Below are 20,612 nucleotides of genomic sequence, written 5' to 3'. Positions count from 1 at the left end.
TTTTTAAAATTCTTAGAATTTGAAAGTTTATTTTTATACTGGAGATTTTTTTTAATCACTCTGAGAATCATAATGGTTGATTTGATAAGGATCATATTTCTTTTACTTCTTGGAAGATTAATTTCTTCCAGTCAAGGGCAATAACCATAGAATCATAGAATGGTCCCTGAGATTTCAAAGAAATAAATTTTACAATTTTTTTGGATGATGCAGAAGTGCTTTATTTACTGACATTTCCCCCTCAAGATCCCCAAATTCTAAAGACCTGAAGTTTTGTCTTTAGGGAACAGATTTGAACCATTCCTAATTAAGCTGTGTTTCAGATGTGCTTATCCTAGCATGGACTTCCCCCCAGTGACAGCCATGAGTCACTCCAGCAACTGCGGGGCAGTTCTGCTGTAGGGGTGAAGGGACTCTGAGATCTGTCACATTCATTGCCTTGTTAAGAATGGATGCAGTCAGTGTCTGAGAGGACAAAATGTTTAGGAAATAGGCTCTTTTGATCATAATCAAGTGGTTGGTGGTGCTCAGCCTGGAAGAAGAGAGATTGAGGAGGCCTCCCAATAGACAAAAGGCTGGTTTAAAGAGATCTGTTACACTTTGTACATACTAAGGGTGGGGAAACTGGCTTAAGTCACAACAACAGAGATGAAAATCAGATATTAGGAGGAAAAAAATCTCAGCATAGAATACCTAAAGCCTCACACCAACCAACCTCCTAAGTCTCTAGGACTGCTGCCATGAGAAAATTGAATTGGTACATGCTTGAATCCTGCATTCAGTTTGGTGTCACTCACTCTAGGAAGGACATTGACGCCCTGCAGTGTCCTGGAGAAGGGCAATGGAGCTGGTCTGGAGCACAAGTCCCATGAGGAGTGGCTGAGGGAGCTGGGGGTGTTCAGCCTGGAGAAAAGGAGGCTCAGGGGGACCTTATCGCTCTCTACAACTGCCTGGAAGGTGCTTGTAGCCAGGTGAGAGACAGGACAAGAGAAATGGCCTCAAGTTGTGCCAGGAAAACAATCAGGAAAAATGTATTCACTGAAAGGGTGGTCAGACATTGGAACAGGCTGCCCAAGAAATTGGTCGAGTCCCCATCCCTGGAAGTGTTCAAAAAATGTGCGGCTGTGGCACTTGGAAATAGAGATTAGTGGTGGGCTTGCCAGTGCTGGGTTAACGGTTGAACTCCATGATCTTATAAAATTTTTCTGACTTTAGTGATTCTACTACTCTGATGGAAATAAATTTTCTAGTTATTTTTAATTAATTTATTAATCATAAGCAGTATATTATTTATTAGCATTGCATTAGTCTTAAGTCACTTTTAGCCAGCACGTAAGTAAGTTTCTTTACACAAACTGATATTGATAAGAGCTGGATTGGGAAAATCGCTGAAACTTTAAGTTTTGCTAAACTAGCCCTGATATGCTTTGATGAACAAAACCTGCGAGAGATGTATTTTTGAAAGTGGACACAAAAAATGCGGCATTTATAGAATATAAGGGAACTTTGCAGAAACCAGAAGATAACAAAGATTCTTCAGGATGTGCTGCAACACTTCCTACCTGGAGTGTTGCAGCACATCCTACAAAGAGTCTGAGAAATGGGGGCTGATTAACGTGAGAAGGAAGAATAAATAACCAATAGAGGACAGAATACTAATTAATGAAGAGAATTATTTAATAGAACTGATGAACATTGTGAAAAATGCCAATCATTTGATTTTTAAAATGTTAAAAGTTTAATAATTATAAAATGGTTATAAAATAATAATACAATTAGAGTAATAAAGTTTAGAGTTAGAACAATTACAAGACAATAAAAAGCAAAGAATTACGGATGTCCGGATGCTCTCGGACACTAAGTCACAAAAAGCACGTCTTGTGAACAAAGGAATTACACTTAAAACAATACACTCGTTGCATATTCATATATCCTTCATGGTTATGCATTTAAAACAAGAAACTCTGTCTGTTGTATGCCAACTGTTTCCTTTAAGCCCCATGGCATCTTCGAGTCTGAGCAAGGCCTGAAGAAATTGGTTTCTTCTGATAAGAAGCCACAAATTCCTCTCCTTTGGAAGATTTAGGCGTTCCTCGAAGCAAGTATTTAATTTCTAAAAAAAACAATTCCCCCCCCACACATAGTCTCTATTTTAACATTATGTTGGAACCTAAAACTATATTTAACACACTACGTAAGAGAATTAACACAGCATAACTTTCTAACATTACACATACAATATTCACGGTAATATTTGCGAGAAGCCAATCGTTAAATACGCATTTTTCAAAAACATCATTTCTTTGCTCGCTCAAAAAGCACCCAGAGGTGGCACAGCCGGGTTAAAAGCGAGTCCCAGCGAACGGCGGGCGCAGCTGTCGGGGAAGCCGCGGGCGGACGAGGCCGCGCCGCCCCGCCCGGCGCCTCCGCGGTTCCTGTTCCGGCTGCGCGGCCGCGCCATGGCGGCGCACCTGAAGAAGCGGGTGTACGAGGAGTTCACCAAGGTGGTCCAGGTAACACATCCCCCCCAGGCCGGGGTGGCGGCTGCGAGCTCTGCCTGCGGCGGGAGCGTGAGGCGGAGCTGTTGGGAAAGCCGGGGCTCGCCGGGGCCGGGGCGGCCCCCGAGGGGTCGGGCGGGAGCGGGCCGGGGCGGCCCCGAGTGCTTGTGGAGTCTCCCTCACTGGAGATGCTGAGGAGCGGTCCGGACACTGCAGTGCTGTGCAGCGTGCTCTGAGGTGAGCCTGCTTGAGAGGGAGCTTGGGCGAGAGGACCCGCTGTGGTTTCTTCCAGCCGGACCCGATGTGTTGGTTCTTTGACCTGAGCAGGGCCGTCACTGCTGCGGGGAAGAGGAAGGAACTACGGCGAGTTGCTGGGCTGCTCCGGGCCGGTGGGAGTGGGAGAAGTCGTGTTGGCCCCGGATTAGTTGTTTGGACCCAGCCTAGGGTGGGGAGAGGCCGTGTTTCGCGGGGACAGCGACCACCTGGGCAGGACAGTGACAGCCACTGTGGTGCGAGGATGTATTTTTTCTCAGATGGATGAAGGAGAGTGACTGCCGTGGGACATGGCAGCTTCCTTAGGCCTCCCCGTGTTCAGTCTGGGAGGAGTGGGTCTGGATACACTGTGTTTCTGAGCTCTGTCCCTCTGCCCACAGCAGCAGCATGAGGACCTGTCCACTAAGAAGCTGCGGCTGACCAAGCCCAGCAAGTCGGCAGCGCTCCACGTGGACCTGTGCAAAGCCACCTCGCCCGCAGATGCCTTGCAGTACCTGCTCCAGTTTGCCAGGAAGCCTGTGGAAGTGGAGAGCGTGGAAGGGGTTGTCAGGATCCTGCTGGAGCATTATTACAAGGTGGTGAAGCTGGGAGTCAAACATGCTTGCTCCTTCTATTCCTGTTTGCTTGGTGTGGGATGTTGAACAGGGGCTCACAGGCTCCTGTGTTGCTGACTCAGTTGCCACCAGCCTGGGCTGAGAGTGAACAGCTGTAGCCCCTGACCCAAGTGATTTCTGATTGTGATACTTGATGTCTGTGCTGATGGTTTCACCAGCCTGTGACAAGTTATCTCTGCACATGGCTTGTGTGTAAGTTAACTTGGCGAGGGACAAAAGACGTGTCAAGTTTTCCAGGGAGCCCAGCTGCCTAGAGCTGTTTCAGCTTTATACAACACTTTCCTGACTGATGTGCCCTTACCTTGTTCTTAATCTTCTCTAGCAGTGGAGAAACCTTTTAGTTATTGCTTATGTAGTAAAAAAGAAGCACTTTTAAAATCATAGACTCATGGAATTGTTTGGGTTGCAGGGACATTAAAGATCATCCACTTCTGACCCCTCTGCTAGGGGACACCTTCTGTTAGACCAGGTTACCCAAAGTTCCATCCAGCCTGACCTTGAGCATTTCCAAGTATGAGGCAGCTTCCCTGGGTAACCTTCTCTGGGCCAGTACCTCACTGCCCTCTCAGTGAAGAATTTCTTCCTAATATCAAATCTATGAAGAAAACTGTCCAAACTTCTCCAATTAGCAAGCAGTAGAACAAGGAGATGGCCTCAAGCTGCTCCAAGGAGGTTTAGCTTGGACATTTGGAAAACTTTCCACACTGAAAAGATTATCAAGCACTGGAACAGACTGCCCAAAGCAGTGGTTGAGTCACTGTCCCTGAAGGTATTTCAAAGATGTGTAGATGTGGCACTTGGGGACACAGTTTAGTGGTAGACTTGTCAGTGCTGGGTTAAGGGTTGGACTTGATGACCTTAGAGGTCTTTTCCAACATAAATGATTCTCTGATTCTATGAAATACAGAGTTCCTGGTCAAATAACAGGTTAATTGTACTTGAAATTTGTTTTGTAGCTTGTATTAGAAGAAAGACTCATGAACCTGCAGACAGGATCACACTGGCAAGAGCACAGCCTGTTACAGGATCCAGCTTTTAAAAATACTGCTTTCAAAACTACCATAGCTGACATTATTTTACTTACAGACAAAATTTTCGAAAGAACTTGTTTCTTAGTACTCCATAACACACTTTTCCTGGTCATCCAGAAACCTGAACCTGAAAGCTGCAACTACAGTGGAAGTTATGTGATGATTTATTTGTTTGAAGTGTCATTGATTTGTTTAAGATGGTCTGTAGCCTCATGCTCTTTCATCCCTATATATTTTGGTAGGGCAGTCCTGATGACAGCATTCATTTTTCAAACACATAGCTTCAACCCTAAAATAAAAAATGCATCTCAGTTTAGTTGAGAAAGGGACTGCTACTTTGGGTGTCACATTTGTCACTTGGAGGCTGTGTGTGGCACTGAAGTCTCTCTTAAATACTTGACAGATATAACAGTTGTAACTGTAAAATTTCTTGTTGAAAGATGGGATATTTGTTAATGTAATTTTTCTGCAACTCTGAATGTTGCACAAATGCTGATAAGATCCATGTATGACACCCAGATGACTTTTTGCCTTTCTACTCTACATTGGATGTCCTTGGCAATACAATGAGAGAGGGTCCAGTTATGACCCAAAGTCTTGGGTACATGAGTCTCTAGAAACCACGAAATAAATCTCGAAAATGCATGAGCTTTTGAAATTAATTTTAAAGGAATATTCATTGATGATGGTTACTTATGTAATTATCACCTGTGACAGCATTTGCTGTTTCTTAAATGAGTAGATGTATATAGGTAATATATGCTGTTTTCTTTTTTTTTCTTTAACCTTGCTGGACTGGGGCTTTTTTTGGGTGTTGTTTCCTTCCAGGAGAATGATGCCTCTGTAAGACTGAAGATTGCATCCTTGCTGGGGTTGTTGTCAAAGACTGCAGGATTTTCCCCAGACTGCATTATGGATGATGCCATTAACACCCTTCAGAATGAGAGTAAGTCTCACTTTTGATGTGATGCTTGAGGTCAAGGTGGAATCATGCTGTCAAAGCATTTGGAGCAGTGGCAAGGCCTTACATCTCAGATGTACAATTGGGAATTGCTGATTAGAGTATTTATTTTCTGTTTTTGTGAATGATGACAGATGACTGTCACACGTTCTGAGGAGGAGAAGAATGTTCCCCTGACCTGTCTGCTTTATATCTTTGTTCTAAGGGAGTGCAAAATTTGCTTTTGCATCAATCTCAATCTGAAAGTTGTTGCTTCTGAGATTCTCTGTTCTACAGGACAGTTTTGCTTAAAATGGAAATGTGTTTGAAGAGCAGTTTTTTTTTGTATCGTGCTAGAGACCAGCTCATCAAGCTGTATCAACAGGAGTGTAGCCAGCAGGTCAAGGGAGGGTATTATACCCTTTTACTCAGCACTGGTTAGGCCACATCTGTAATACCTTATCCAGTTTTGGGTTCCCCAGTGCCAGGTTAGTGCTGGTAAGGTTGGGTGAGTTCAGCAGTACCACTGAGGTGGTGGAGAACTGGAGTGTGTGATGTACAAGGCATAGCTGAGGGAGCTGGGCTAGTTCACGCCATGAAATGAGACTGTTTCAGCATGGCCTTCCAATGTAGATCAGTCTCTGATCCTGTAGCTGGTAAGAGTTCAGCAAAGTAGTGCATAGCCTTTCACTCTTCTGTTTTGCAGAGTCTCACCAAGTCCTTGCTCAGCTGCTGGACACCCTGTTAGTGATTGGCACAAAACTCCCAGAGAATCCATCTGTCAGGATGAGGCTGGTGGAGGTAGCCTGCAAGGTAAGGAGGCCTCCCTGGGCTAGGGAACTTTTGTCACTGCCACAAGAAAAAAACAAAGGTAGCCAGTATTAAAATTATTTTAATTTTTCTCAACAAACTGTTACAATACTAACATTAATAACTGCCAGGAAATATAGCACAATGTTTCAAAAGGCTGAAAGAACCATAAGAATCCAGTTACATCTGCTCATCTCTTGTTCCACAGCATCTGACAGATTCTTCTCATGGAGTAAGGAATAAGTGTCTTCAGCTAATTGGCTGTCTTGGCCCAGTGGAAAAAGGCATTGCAAAAGAGGCTGAAAGCCAGGCAGCCAAAGATGTCCAGAAGATAATAGGAGATCATTTTAATGATCAGGACCCTCGAGTTAGGACTGCAGCTATAAAAGCTATGGTAAGTGTAGCTGGTAGCATGGAATAAATGGTTTGAGGTTGTATCAGGAAGCTGAGAGAGGACTGCAAACTATTCCACAGAGGTTTGGTTTAGAGATTATTGTAATTAAACTAGTAAAAGTCTTTTCAGTGTATCAAAACTACCTGAAAAAATAAGATAGATCTTGAAATATTAGGGTGACATGAGATCTGAGAGGGCATTTGAGTGGTTCATAACTTCTGTTTCATCTATAGCTGAAGCAGCTTTTCAACTTGTTTATTCTTTTGAGTGTGTAGGTTCTTCCTTTTAGTGACAGATTTATTTCTAGATTTAGTATTGGTTACAAGAACTGCAGTAAACTACTAGTGCTCCAAAATGCAGTAGGCATCTGCTTATGATAGGAAACCTTTGTGATAAGTCCAGAAGGAAGTTTGTTTGTTTTAAAGCAAACATGTAGCCTCATGGTTGCATGCATTAGCATTCTCTAACTGTTTATAAGATATACTATATACTGGAGTTTTTTGTGTGGGGACCCTTCAGAAGCTTTTAGCTTTGCAGAAATGCAAGCAAAGACCATGCATTTTAAAATACTGCTTAATGTGAGTTGCCTGTAAGTGTGTGGGGATACAGAAGTTTCTCTTATTACCCTGAGAGTTTATAATAATGTTCCATCTCATGTGATGGTCAACAAGGATCTTTGAATTAATGTTACTAAACTCCAGAGAAGGAAGGAAGATGCATTTGAGAAGATCAGGTTGCACTTGAATCTCTCTGAAATCTCTCTCTCCTGGATGTTGTAAAGTCATCCTTCTAAAAGGAAACAATGTAGGACACTTTGCTGCCTCTGTGGTTCAGTAACAGCAAAATTGCCCATGAGTTTTCATGCCATGTAAATGCTACTATTGGATCTATGTTTCAGGAATTGTAGTAAAGTAATTCATTATTGTTCTAATTGTGGTTGAATATGGCTAACACTAAAAAATTATTTGAAGAATGGGACAGTGAACAAGCAGTGTATTTGTATAAATTCTTTTTCCGTAATTTAAGTATGAATGACTATGAAGCAAAAAAAATTATACTGAAGTCAAGAATATTATTTAAAATACTTATGGTCAAGGTAATGCAGTATTTTAATTATGCAACAATCAAAAAATGCAAGCAGCTGAAACAGAAAACCAGTGGTGAAAACTTAGTCTGTGTCCTTTAAACCTGTACTTACACTTTCTTGCATTGTTTTTTGTTTTTTTTTTTCCTTGTAGCTACAGCTTCATGAAAGAGGATTAAAGTTACAGCAAGCTATTTATAGTCAGGTAAAACCTTATATTTGTTTTGTACTTGTTTGCACATCTTTCTCTTTGAGTTTTCTGGCAGTGTGTTTTGTGAGGAGGAGGGCACTGAGCAGAGGAGGAGTATTTTACACTTAGGTTGAAGGTATTTTGTGTTGTTGTATGACATTGGAAAAAAAAGGTTATTTTGCATCCACTGTGCTTAAATGCACTAAAGCATATGCTTTGTTGTATATTGTTTGTTGGGAAGGTGATCATGGAAAGGGCAAGGCATGATGAAGTCATTCCTGTCATCTGGCAGTCATAGTCTGGATGTCTTAAACCTTCGTTTGTTGGAGAGCACCCATAAAGCTTGTGTCTGTTATATCAGTAAAGCTGTGCAGCTGCAGCCTGTATCAAATCAGTTCTATTGCAGACTCACATTTCATCCTTCTTGCATAGTACAGGCAGTTCTGGAGTTTAAAACATGTGCCTGATTGACTTGATTAGATCTAGTCTGCCTGATCAAACTTGGAAATACTAGGGAGGAGCAGGGAAGACTGGGTTCATTTTGATTTTTAATCTGTCCTAACTGTCTTGTGTTAAGGATGCTGCTGACATTGTGAGATGTGAATGACAGCTCAGGTGGAAATGTTTCAGGTGTAAATGTTCTTTCAGGCCTGCAAGCTGTTGGCAGATGATTATGAACAAGTGCGCAGTGCTGCAGTTCAGCTGATTTGGGTCCTCAGTCAGCTTTACCCTGAAAGGTACGTCCTGCATGCACTGTCCTCAAAATACTGGCTGAGTAATCATCATAATCCTGAGAGTTTCGTGCTAGTAGGTCTGAGGAGGAGCTGTTAGGAAACTGATGTGTACAAATGGCTGATGCCTGATGAGAATGCACTGATGCAGTGAAGTTTTGGTTCCTGGCATTTGTTAAACATTCATAGGAAATCAGCATGGTTTTTTCTTATTGATGCCATCCAGTATGGAATACAATCAACAAACTGATTTCTCTATGTCAGCATCGTCCCAATTCCTTCTTCTAATGAAGAAATTCGCTTGGTTGATGATGCCTTTGGAAAAATTTGCCATATGGTTAGTGATGGTTCCTGGGTTGTAAGAGTACAAGCTGCGAAGTTATTGGTAAGTTGCATTCTTTGCTTCTCTGGCAGAGAATAGTTTCTCTTAAGTTACTTGACTTTTCATATATATTTGAAAAATAAAGAAGAATGGGAGGATGTTTAAAACCGTATAGGTAAATTTCTCCCAAAATTCTGAGGTGAAGTAACCGAGGAAGGTTGAAGAAACCCAACAATTTTTCAGCTCAGCTGTACCTTGAGAGTAGATTGTTGAACATTAAAGAAAAAAAACAAATCCATGTAATAATTTCCTGACCCTACTTCTCTACCACAGGACATGTGAACTGACTGAACTCAAGAAAAGCCACATTAACCTCAGTGGGAAAATAAGATATTCTGATTCTTAAGTTCACTTTTTTAGATCATGATGTACAGTACTGTCAGGCATTGCATAAAGCTGTTCAAATGAGGGGATAAGATTGGATGCCATATTGGGATAAATCAGGAAATTATATGGTGCAGTTCAGAATAATCCTGTTCCATCCCTTTGATATATTTTTTTTTTTCAGGGTTCTATGCAACAAGTTAGCTCCCATTTCTTGGAGCAGACCCTTGACAAGAAGCTCATGTCAGATCTGAGGGTATGTAAGTGTTTAGGTTTGTTTTCCTGTGTATAGGTGCTAAAATCACACAAGAGGTATGTTAATATTGAGTGTGCTTGTTCACCTTGTCCTTGCCTGAGGGTTGCTGAGAGTTAATTGATGATGACAGGTTTTGTTTTAGATTAAAGTCAATGAAGCAAATGCTAGTTTTAGATTTCAGTAATCAAGTATGTAAGAAACAGCTCTAGGCTATTCAAGATTTGCAACAACTGAGAGGTAAACGTTTGTGTTGTTCTGATAGTTTTTGGCTAAAAGCTTTGCTTATAGTGTATGGAAAGATGGCATCCTAGTTCTAGGAGCAAGCTCTTGGAAACATCCTGCAACATCTGATCAAAAGCATCAACATTTCAAGAAACATGCGTAGCTAAAAGTCTACTCAGCCCTGTGAGCAAAATTTTTCAGTAATGTTCCTTCCTTAAGTAACATGCTCAAGGTTATGTTAATTTTTTTCTGTCTACAAAAGAATGATGAGCTGCTGTTTTTTGTGTGCCTTGGTAAAGGCTGTTAAAGAAAGTGCTGCACAGCTTTATTTAGAGCATGTGGGAAAAGGAGGCAGACTGGCAAGCACACTGAATGAATATCTCATTTTACACATTGCTGTACTCTGGATAGTATTGATAGCATTAAAGTATCTAATTGCAGTTTAACAAGTTGAACTGCAAAGTGATAGCATTTTTGCAGATCACTTATTGGCTTCTTAATTAGATGGGCCTTTGTTCTGACTGAGTTCGGCTGTTTTTACAATGGATGTCTAAGAATATGTTAACTAAAATGTGTTCTTATCCTTTCCCTGCATCAAAACTACAAAGAGTTACTGGCAGTTAGGAATAGCCATAGAAGAGTAGGTACTGTTTGCTTTTCTTAGCACTTGCATGTGTGTCAATGTCTAAGCCTCCAGCTATGTCTATTTTCAGATCCAGTTTAATATTTTGTTCAATCATCTTTTGAAGTTTACATGGTTGTAACTGAAATGCTTGTTTGGACAGAGGAAGCGCACTGCACATGAACGAGCCAAAGAGCTCTACAGCTCTGGGGAGTTTTCAAGTGGCAGAAAGTGGGGAGATGATGCTCCCAAAGAGGAAATCGATACTGGTGCTGTGAACTTGATTGAATCAGGAGCTTGTGGAGCTTTTGTTCATGGCCTGGAAGATGAGATGTATGGTAAGTGTTAACTGGCCACGGAATAGCTAATGGGAGGAGATGTGTGTTGGCTGATGAGCATAATTGTGATCTCTGATTGGCAGTTGTTTCAAAGGTATTGAATTGTTTCACAGAATTTTGGATAGAAGTGTTCAATTGGGTAGCAAAAGCAAATAGCTTCCTATAAATGGTAAAGTTTTAGTAACATGTATGGTAATAAGTGGCTTGCTTCTGTTCTGCAGAAACCCACTGGGATTAATTTTTGTTGTTGTTGACTTAAATTTAACAGCTGCATGTGGACATAAATTGGCGGTTAGTTGCTGCTGTTTGAAATTGGTGTTTTGTCAGCAACAAGGAAATTCATAGAATCATTTAGGTTGGAAGATACCTCTAAGACCATCGATTCCAAATGTTAACTACCAAGTCCACTACTAAACCATGTCCCTAAGTGCCGCATCCATTTCTGAACACTTCCAAGGATGGCAATTCCTCCATTTCCCTGTGTAGTCTGTTCCAATGATTGACAACCTGAATGTTTTCCATTTGAGCCTCTCCTGGTACATTTGCAAAAACCATGAAAATTCCAAGCTCTGAATGACATTTTTGAATTTGCCTTTAATGTTACTGGAAGGATGAGGTTAAAACATACAAAACTATCGTAACAAAAATACTGTTCTAGATTGTGTTGTAAAAGTGGGTTTATTTCTCCATGAGCCCTGCAAATAAATGCACTTTTTCCCAGTAGTTAACTCTCCCTGAAGCTTGAAAGTGCACCTTGTTTTTTTCCTAACAGTAAAAAATGCTTCACTGGTTCAGCCCCTTGGCCTTAAGAAATAGGTTCTCCAATTTCTTGTGCCACAGGTCTTGTATGATGCTGTCAAGGAATGTGGATAAAATGAACAAATGTGAAATATACACAGATCTCTCTCTCCACTGCAGCATTTTTAAGTACTGCTGAGCTCTCCCTGACTGGCAGTGCTGCTTCATGTCTTGAATTCCATGTTATAAGTTAAATCTGAATTAGTGTGTCAGCTTATGAGAGCAACATTGGCAAAATGTTTCTCTTGTCTTAATATCTGGGTCTTAATGATCATGGAGACGCTGAGCTGTGAAAAAAGCATCATCACTGAGCAAGCAGGGCTTTTGCTGTCTGTGCATTTTTGATTAGAATCCTGAGGAGTCAGATCTGTTCTTTAAGAACAGTAGGCCTAAAAGCTCCACACAAGTTCAAGTAAATGTTTTCAATATGAGCTAATTTGAGTGAAAACTAAAAGTATGTTTAAAACTACAATGTTTGCAGGACATCAATTAATTACCATTTTTCTGTTCACAGCACATGAATGTTAGGGAAGCTAATGCGGCTGATTATAGGAAAGAGAATCTTATCTCTTCCTAACCTTGTTATTTGGGTATTCTTCAAATTCCTGCAATGCTTTACAGCATAAGTACACTCAGGATGCTTTCTGATGCTTTTTTAATTTTAATTCAAATAATTTTCATACTCAGGTGGTACCTTTTTCCTTTGTTTTGAGGAATCTGAAGTCAGAAAGCAAAAGACTTTCATTCTGTTAACTGCCAAAACATTGATTCTTGGAGACTTTTCAGCAATTCATAAAGGGCTGCATATCAAGTTAAAAATGCAGTGAAAGCGCCAAGCAATTAAAATGTCAGGAAGAATAAAACAATCACAGTTTAATTAACTAAATTAGTTTGCTTAAGATATCATTGTTAATGCTATGCTTGCAAAACACACTATAAAATATGCAGTATTTATTGATGGATTGGAGACCTGTTTTTCACCTGCAGGTCCCTTTTGTAGATGCTTATGGCAGCAGCAGGGGCTGTATCAGAAGTGAGACTTGATTTGAAGATTTGCCTGTGAGGAGGTCCCCAGTGGGTCCCTGCTTAGGCTCTTTGCCCTCAGTGTTTCCTTAGCATCTCCTGTCCTTAGCCCAGCCCTTGAAGAGTACAAGACCTGACTGTTGGGTGAATGTCCTTTTAAACCAGACAGTTTAAATTAACTTACAGTGAATTCCCTGCTCCTCTTTTAACAGAGGTTCGAATTGCTGCGGTTGAAGCCCTGTGTATGTTGGCTCAGTCCTCGCCTTCTTTTGCGGAGAAATGCCTGGATTTTTTGGTTGACATGTTTAATGATGAAATTGAGGAGGTCAGGTTGCAATCAATACACACAATGAGAAAAATTTCCAACAACATCACGCTGCGGGAAGACCAGCTGGATACTGTGTTAGCTGTCTTGGAGGTAAGAAATTCTTGAGGAGGGCAAGAATTGCTTTTCTGCTTGCTTTGGGGTGCCTAATTATGTACTGCTAACCAGTCCCTTCCTCTGAGAGCAAATACACCCTTTTTTGGAGTTTTTTGACTCTTTGAACTCTGCCAAAGGTTCCTAAAATCTGGTAGCTTGTAAGCACTGGAACAGGAGAGTACTTCTGAAATAGACAAATTTTAGATAAAAACTCTTCCTCTGATCACTGTGCTGTTGCCTCCATGTGTTTCCTTCTGTCTTGTGTTGAGGTCCAGCACTCCATGCACTTCATGTTGCATGCAGCTTCATTTTCTTTCTGCTTCCTTGACTCAGCTGCTTTGGCCACATCTTTGCTCACCAAGCAGAGCTGGCCATGGGCCTGAGATCTTTTTTCTGTTGTGGGTGTTTTTCAGTGTGCTCTGCCGTATAATTTTGAGTTTTCCCAACCAGCATCCTCCCAGTCGGTGTTCTGCAAGGATTTGGGGAACAGCATGAGTCAGCTGCTCTTGCTGGTTGATGAGGTTGATCCAGGAAGAGATTTTGGCTGTATGAATGGTAGTGTGTCAAACTGTCCTCTCAGACCTGATTGATTTGCTGAGCTATAGCCCCTGAGGCTTTTTTTAATCTACCGCTCATGGCAGGCAAGTTTCTGCTTCTTTTGGGAAGTGCCATGGGAGGTACTGCAAATCCATTGTTTCAGTTGCTTCACCTTTTATTTCCTTGACCCAGGGCAGCCATTACTACTTTCAGTTGTGCCTCAGGAAGTAGCAAATTAATTAAGCCTATTTTATCAGTCTGCAACTAATACTGTGGAATATGATCTGACTTTGCAAATACACAATAAACTATAGGTGCCTCACATTTTTGTCATTATTTACATTTGTTTAAACTGGGGACCTGTGCATTGAGGTATGAAAATGTCCTGGTTAGGCTGGCTCTTCTGTACTGACTTAACCATGTATGATAAATCCTACATGTATTGTGGTTTATATTATCATAATTATCATCAGGCATTGGCATAGCTTAAGTGTAGAATTATTAACATTTTGATGGATTTATCTGATTCTGAAAGATGCTTGGTGCTTTTCTGTAAAATCCATCTTTCAGTTCAAAAATAAAGGATGTGGAAAAGTACCATTAACTTTGGTGCCTAAATTTGTTCCAGCAGCATAAATATGGAACACTGGGGTGTTGAGAGTAACTTCTGTTTTCACCCCACTGCTTTTACTTTATCAGAATAATTGTACCAGGTACACCTTGCTTTTCTCACCAGACTTTGGAATTTGCTTTCCCTGTTGTCCTTTATCTCAGTTTCTATGGAGTTGTGCTCATCTCTGTCGTTTTGTAGTCTTCTGCCTTGCTTGTCTCTGTACCACATTTCTGGTGGGTTTTATTAGTGCTCTGGAGTATTTTATGTCTGTGGTCATTCCAGTCCTTAGAGTTTGTCTTCTCTGTGGTCATAGTCTTTGACCAACAAAAGCCATTTGTTGATTGTTCAGGTGTGTTGGCTGTAATTTAAAAGCCTTTACAAGAGGATTACTCTTTCTTCTTTTGTGTAAGACAGTGATTAATGAGCTGTTGATACTTAGAAAATATAATTTAGAAAAGGTAAAATCCACCATTGAAAAGCATCCCCTTCTTGTATCCTATCAAATTTTCACAATGTGTCCAGCAGTGCCAGGCAAATGCTGATAGCAAGGAACATGGTGATACATGGGCATGGAATGTCAAGGTGGTTTTGGCAGAAGGAATGTCATTATTCTGGTCTGTCCAGACATTGACATGTCCTCAGTGCGTACTCAGACCCTCTGGAGGCTGGTGACTGGGCTGAAAACCTGTGGAGTTGAGCTCCCTGGGTTGAAAAACGATAAAAGGCTGCTGTGAAAATGCTAAACCAATCTTTGGTGATTCTTTTACTAAGTTGCCCAACACCTTCCTTTTCTTGTAAGAGAAATGGAAAGATACAACATCACCCAAACCAAGTAGTGATTTTTGCTCTGCTTGAGTGGGTCAGCAGTGAAGCAGTTCCCATTCATTCCAGTAAAGGAAGCACATAGGAGAATGAGACAAGGAGTCTCTTACCTGGTCTGTCATTTCATCTGTGCTTAGCTCTGGTGACTAGAAACAGGCACTGCTGTTCACTGACCTCTTTTATTAACTCAGCCAAGGAGCAGAGGCTGCCACCTTTAAAGTAAATGTGTGTGCAGGTGTGTTTCACTCAGCGGTGTCTGGGTTGGGTTTTATTTCAGGATTCTTCAAGGGACATTCGGGAAGCTCTTCATGAACTGTTGTGTTGCACCAATGTTTCAACTAAAGAAGGCATCCATCTTGCACTGGTGGAGCTGCTGAAAAACCTGACCAAGTATCCCACAGACAGAGAATCCATATGGAAGTGAGTGTGTTCAGTTTCCTTGTGTGTGTACTTACTTTTCTCTTTTTAGTAAGTGAGATGCTAGGAAGTACTGAGCTTGCTAAGGTGGTAATAGTTATTGCAGGTGTACAATCCTGTTACTCTGTAAATATGTACTTATTCATGACTAGTGTGGAAACTCTGTATTGTTCTTGTTTGCCAATACTTGTACTGAGAATCCAGATGTAATGACCACTCCTGGAAATGTCCTCCTATTCCAGGCACTCAATGCTTTCACAGGAAGAATGAATTCTTTGAAAAAAAAAAAGTGGTTTTGCTCACTTGATATTGAGTTAAATAGTAATAATTTACCAGCAGTTGAGTGCATCAGTTGTGATAAGTGGCATTGTGCTGTCAGAGGAATTTTTCTGTCTAAGTAAAAAGAAGGAACTTCTGTGTCAGATTTTTTGGTTGTTTAATGAAAGCAATAAAGGGAATAGTGCTCCACACACATGGTTTGAGATGGAATTCTTAGATATATTACTGGAGACACTTAGGTTAGCCTGCTTTGACTTCCAGTGTACTTTTACATTGTTTTTGGAGTTTGAGGGTTTTGAGGTTTTACCTCCTATCTTCCTTATTTCTGAAGAAAAAAAAATGCATTCATTCACTAGTCTTTAGTATAAAAGTTCCTGGTTTGTATTAACTCTAAGTGTTAACTATTTTGTGGACACTTTAAATAAAAAAATTGAAATTATTACTGCTTGTCCTTCCAGTTTTCTCATATCCTATAAAATATTAATGCAAATGGTCAGTTGCAAAGAAAGAGTGAGCTTGGACAGCAGGATTTTCTTGCTGACTGTCTAAAAATGTTGCTGCAATATAAAGTAGTAATGCTTTAAAATGTTGTATTTTGAAAAGTGCCTGTTTACTAACATATATTTCAATCTGTGTATTTCCAGATGTCTGAAGTTCCTGGGAAGTAGGCATCCCACACTGGTGCTTCCATTAGTCCCAGAGCTGCTGAGCACACATCCTTTCTTTGACACTCCAGAACCAGACATGGATGACCCAGCCTGTATCTTTATTCATGAAGCCAGTCGATAATTTCAACTGCAGTAGATTTTATTGATGATTTCCTGACTCTCACATTTCTTCAACCATTTCTCACTGTAGCAGACAAACAATCCTGTGCTTGTTTCTGAATCCCTTTGCACTTAGTTTGTTACTCAGCAAAGGATGGAAAAACTGTTAGATGGAACCATCTTCATAAATATCAGTGGACTATAATTGGTCTTCTTTTTGTGCTGTGATGAGTAATCAAGTAATTTGTCAAGGTTTAGGCTTTGCAGATGAGCCCTTTGATGTCAAAACATTTGTCTAGTTTGCATTAATTTTGAAGATGCTTTAGCTTTTAAATAAGAAGAGTGTTTTTTCATATCTGTTTTCTTTTTAGGTAAAACTTCTGCTGTGCTCACTGGTGTACAGTTTATAAAAGAGCACCATCTCTAAGTACAGCAGTGCCTGAATCTCCATAATGCTTTGATTTTTTCATCTTTCTGAAAAAATTGAACATCAGAAATCCTTATATTATTGTTAGCTCTTCCAGTGCTTTAGAATACAAATGATTATTGATACGCCATTCTCCTCAACAACAGGAGATGCCTGGAAATGCATTTTTCCATTGTTATTCCTTGCTTCCCTTCTGTGTGATGGTAGAACAGAATGTTATTTCTGATGTATGCTGAGACACATTGGAGTGGAACCTTCCTCTAGAAGCTGTTCCTTATTTTTCTCACCAGTCACAGGCCATCAACGAGAAATTCTATACAGATTAAATTAATACCTTGTGAGAATTGAAATGGGCTAGAATCAGGTTGAGAGAAATGAATCTGTAATTACATGGTTTAGTAATAATATGAGTAAAGTTGTCCTATGAATTGAGAATTAAAGGAACTTAAAGAATTAAAGAATTGCAGTGGGAAGAATGCTGTTATTTAACTCAGTGCACCTTCCTGCCAGGAACCAAAGAATATTATGTTAGAGAATGTTTTGGAGGTAACTTGCCACCAAATTTTACAGAGGCATATTATGTGAAGATGGGCCTGTGAGCCAGAAGTTGGGGTAAACCTGAATAGCATGTTTCCAGTGTAAACTGATATTTAAAAACATGGTTTTGTTTGCTTCAAAGCACTTAGGAAACTTGAATCAGAGCTTGTGCTTGGGATCAGCCCTGGTGCAGGTGTCAGCCTTTGGGCTAACTTCAAAAGCCTTTGGCTGCTCTCTATTTCTACAGGTCTCTGACTATGAAAACGTGTTTTCTATTTCAGAACTATCTTTCCATGTTTGATTCTTTGGGTTGCTTAAAGTCTCTGCAGAGTGATGTTTTTCAGGGCATTTTAGGTAATGCAGCAATTTTCAAAGACTTGGCAGTAAATGTACAATTTTGGATGCTGTTAGGGCACCAAAACACTTGAGCAGCCTGGTCTAGTGAGAGGTGAACCTGCCCATGGCAGGGTGGGGTTGGAACTTTAAGAGTCTTTAAGGTCCCTTCCAACCAAGCCACTCTGTGATTCTGTGATGTAAACTGGTGAGCACAGTAAGCTGTGAGGAAGAGTGAAACTCCACCTAATGTGCATGTTCTGTATTTGGAATCCCTGGCTCCTTTCCTTTGTGTTCCCTCTGAGCCATCCCATGTTGGCAGTAACATCTTTTTTCCAGTATGGCTCGCCCTGTAATGTTTGCACTTTGTACTTGGTTTTCATCTGCTCAGACAGCTGTTTCTTTGGGTTTGGCTCAGTATTTTCCAACTATAGAGAACTTCCTAGACAAATCCTGGCCAAAGAAAGTGTTGATGACTTCTTTTAACTTCCCATCCCAAGGAGCTCTTCTTGCTGTTTTTCATTTTTCTTAACAATCCATTTGCAATAGACATTGCTGTTCTGGTACTGATTTTTAATGCTGCTAAAAGTTGCCCAACAATGCCTGCCCTGTTCTCTGACCATACATTCAGACATTACGCTTATCTTCGGGACAGTCTCTCTCACCTGGTGCCTCCATTAAGAGTAAGTAGAACTGCTTTGGTTTGGACTTTGACACCTGTTAGAAATATTGCCAGTCTCTTCCATGTCTGTGTGTAGCACTTAGATTCTGAAAGGCTTTTCTCCAGTGCACCACAGGAATTAATACTGAAATGTGCATTAAGGCGGGAGAGACAAATGTTAAATTGTTACAGTATGGAATTTGTAATATTTTGGGGAGAATAGTAACATCATTGCTCTCAGGTGAGAATACTACATGGTTTGCTGGTTAGGTAAGATTACTGGGAGGGCAGTATTCCTGGGAGTTTTCTATAGCTTCTGGCTTCATAGATCATCCAACATTTCACTTGTGTCCTACCTGAACAGCTTATTCATAGGTGAAATGTGTTCTATTCTGCTTTGCAACATGCTTTTCCTGCATAGAAACATAGGTACGATTGAAGTTGGCTGTAAGTCTTATCACAGCTTATAAAATGAGTGGTGATTTGTGTGTTCTCAGACTTCCCTTGTCTTCACAGTGTCAAATGTAAGATGAGGAAGATGTTTCCCTCAAAGGGATGTTGAAGTTTAACCTGAGGATCTCTAGTGCAAGTGGATTGTAAAGTGGGGAGGATTGGCTAACAAAGATGCGGATTTTAAAACCTTGGTATAAATTCTGTATTTGAGAAATGAATTGGAGCTTTCAGTTTCTTGCTAAATAGATGTCAGCATTTTGCAATGCCTTGTGTTAGACTTTTCTCCTTTTTTTTTTTTGTTTGTTTGTATGTGTTCCTTCTCACTTAGTTGCCAGGTAGAAAGCTGGTGTCCTCTGCTGTCTCTCCCAGTATTACCCCACATGAAGATCCTTCCCAGCAGTTCCTGCATCAGAGCCTGGAAAGGGTTTACAACTTTCAGCACCTCGACCCACGGGGCATACAGGAGCTGCTGGAATTTACCATCCGGTAAGGCCTCAAGCTGCCCTGTTAATGGAAAGATGTGTTATGGTGCTTATTTACTCTGATGCAGGTGCTTTGCTTCTGAATGTGAGTGTTGTAATCTTCTGTCCAGCACTTAACTAGAGCCTTCCTTTAGAGACTGTTGTGATAAAAGAGTGTTCTTGACCTGTTTTCAAATCAAATGCATGGTCTCAGGTCTGGCACAGCCCCCCAGAATAACCAGTGTGCCTTTTGGGCAGGGGACATCTTTTCAGCACATGGTAAGCCTTGGGTAAGGATGTTCTTTTTAGACTGTTCACTCATGCTAAAATACACTCTCAGTTTTTGTGGTTTATGGGTGACAGCCTTGTATCTCATTCTCAGTTTTATATCCTGGTAATTTTTGGCTTTGATCGTATTATTTGTAATGTGCATGCACAAGATCTTGTTTTGTTTTTTTTTTTTGTGGGGGGGGGAAAGGTATTGTCCCCTTTGCTCTTGCATTTTCTGGATCCTATGGCCCTTCATTCAGCAGGAAAGGACCTGCTTCTGGTGTTTTGGGTTCTTATTACTAATCCCACTTACAAAGGACTTGGGCATTCCTCATCAGTTTTCAAATCAGAGAGCTTTTCCAGGAATAGGAAGCATTCTTGCATGCTGCTGTCTGCTGCTGTATAGATAAGGGTGTATGGTGTTGCTTCTCAGTGTGGGTTTTATGCTGCCTCTTCCATTTCATCCCTAGACTCATTTACACAAACAAAACACTTGAAAAAGGTCCTTTCAATGTGATTCCTCTGCTTGGAAAGAGCAAAAGAGCCTTATTTTAAGAGTTAGGAAAACAATCCAAAATGCTTTGTTTGGAATATGGAATTTAAAAAAAGCTTAATTATTTTTATTCCTTCAAAATAGCTGCCTTCTGCTGTGTGTATGTTGCTGTGAATCACTGTCACACCCATCTGCAGCAGAGAGTAAACAGTGTGCTCTCACTGAAAACCCAGCTGTGGGAGCTGTGAGGTTTGTCCTCAGCTGTTTTGCAGCTGCTGTGTACCAGCCTAAAATATAGTCTCAAAGCATTTAATGCACTAAACACTTGAAACAGGTAATCTCTAGGCCAAGCATCCAGAACCTCTCAGTCATGAGGGTCTGGGAAGCTACCAGGCCATGACTGTTTTCAGTTTTTGGGTTGATGGAAATTATTGGCTTGTTTTTTTTCCTGATGGGATTGCCCCCCTCCCCAGGAAATTGTACTAAACTAACTCCTCTTTTCCATCCTTAAGCCAAAGGGAGGATTTGGACAAAGCCAAAGAAAGTGTTAAAGGTTATTTTGCGGAGGTCAAGATATCCCTGCACCAGCAA

At 40.8% G+C, this 20,612-nt stretch overlaps 1 protein-coding gene across 2 annotated transcripts in view; it reads left to right on the top strand.

Annotated features, from left to right (window-relative positions):
* Positions 1-2,439: 2,439 nt before the first annotated feature.
* The window catches only part of INTS4 (integrator complex subunit 4), a 32,179-nt gene continuing 14,006 nt past the window's right edge, over positions 2,440-20,612 (top strand). The window contains exons 1-15 of one of the 2 annotated variants that reach the window (XM_021533978.4): positions 2,440-2,513; positions 3,155-3,346; positions 5,245-5,362; positions 6,063-6,169; positions 6,375-6,560; positions 7,799-7,849; positions 8,483-8,571; positions 8,830-8,950; positions 9,456-9,527; positions 10,535-10,709; positions 12,743-12,948; positions 15,201-15,343; positions 16,264-16,379; positions 18,233-18,366; positions 19,126-19,283. In XM_021533978.4, the coding sequence (XP_021389653.1) occupies positions 2,460-2,513; positions 3,155-3,346; positions 5,245-5,362; positions 6,063-6,169; positions 6,375-6,560; positions 7,799-7,849; positions 8,483-8,571; positions 8,830-8,950; positions 9,456-9,527; positions 10,535-10,709; positions 12,743-12,948; positions 15,201-15,343; positions 16,264-16,379; positions 18,233-18,366; positions 19,126-19,283 (1,922 nt within the window). In that variant the 5' untranslated portion in view covers positions 2,440-2,459. Of the gene's footprint in view, positions 2,514-3,151; positions 3,347-5,244; positions 5,363-6,062; positions 6,170-6,374; positions 6,561-7,798; positions 7,850-8,482; positions 8,572-8,829; positions 8,951-9,455; positions 9,528-10,534; positions 10,710-12,742; positions 12,949-15,200; positions 15,344-16,263; positions 16,380-18,232; positions 18,367-19,125; positions 19,284-20,612 lie in introns of both variants that reach the window. The other variant, XM_021533977.4, reaches the window with a different exon arrangement.

This window comes from Lonchura striata, chromosome 1, assembly GCF_050655825.1.
Source record: "Lonchura striata isolate lonStrDom1 chromosome 1, ASM5065582v1, whole genome shotgun sequence".
Classification (NCBI taxonomy): domain Eukaryota; kingdom Metazoa; phylum Chordata; class Aves; order Passeriformes; family Estrildidae; genus Lonchura; species Lonchura striata.
Note: the sequence above shows the minus strand (reverse complement) of the source record. Positions and strands in the feature narration are given on the sequence as shown.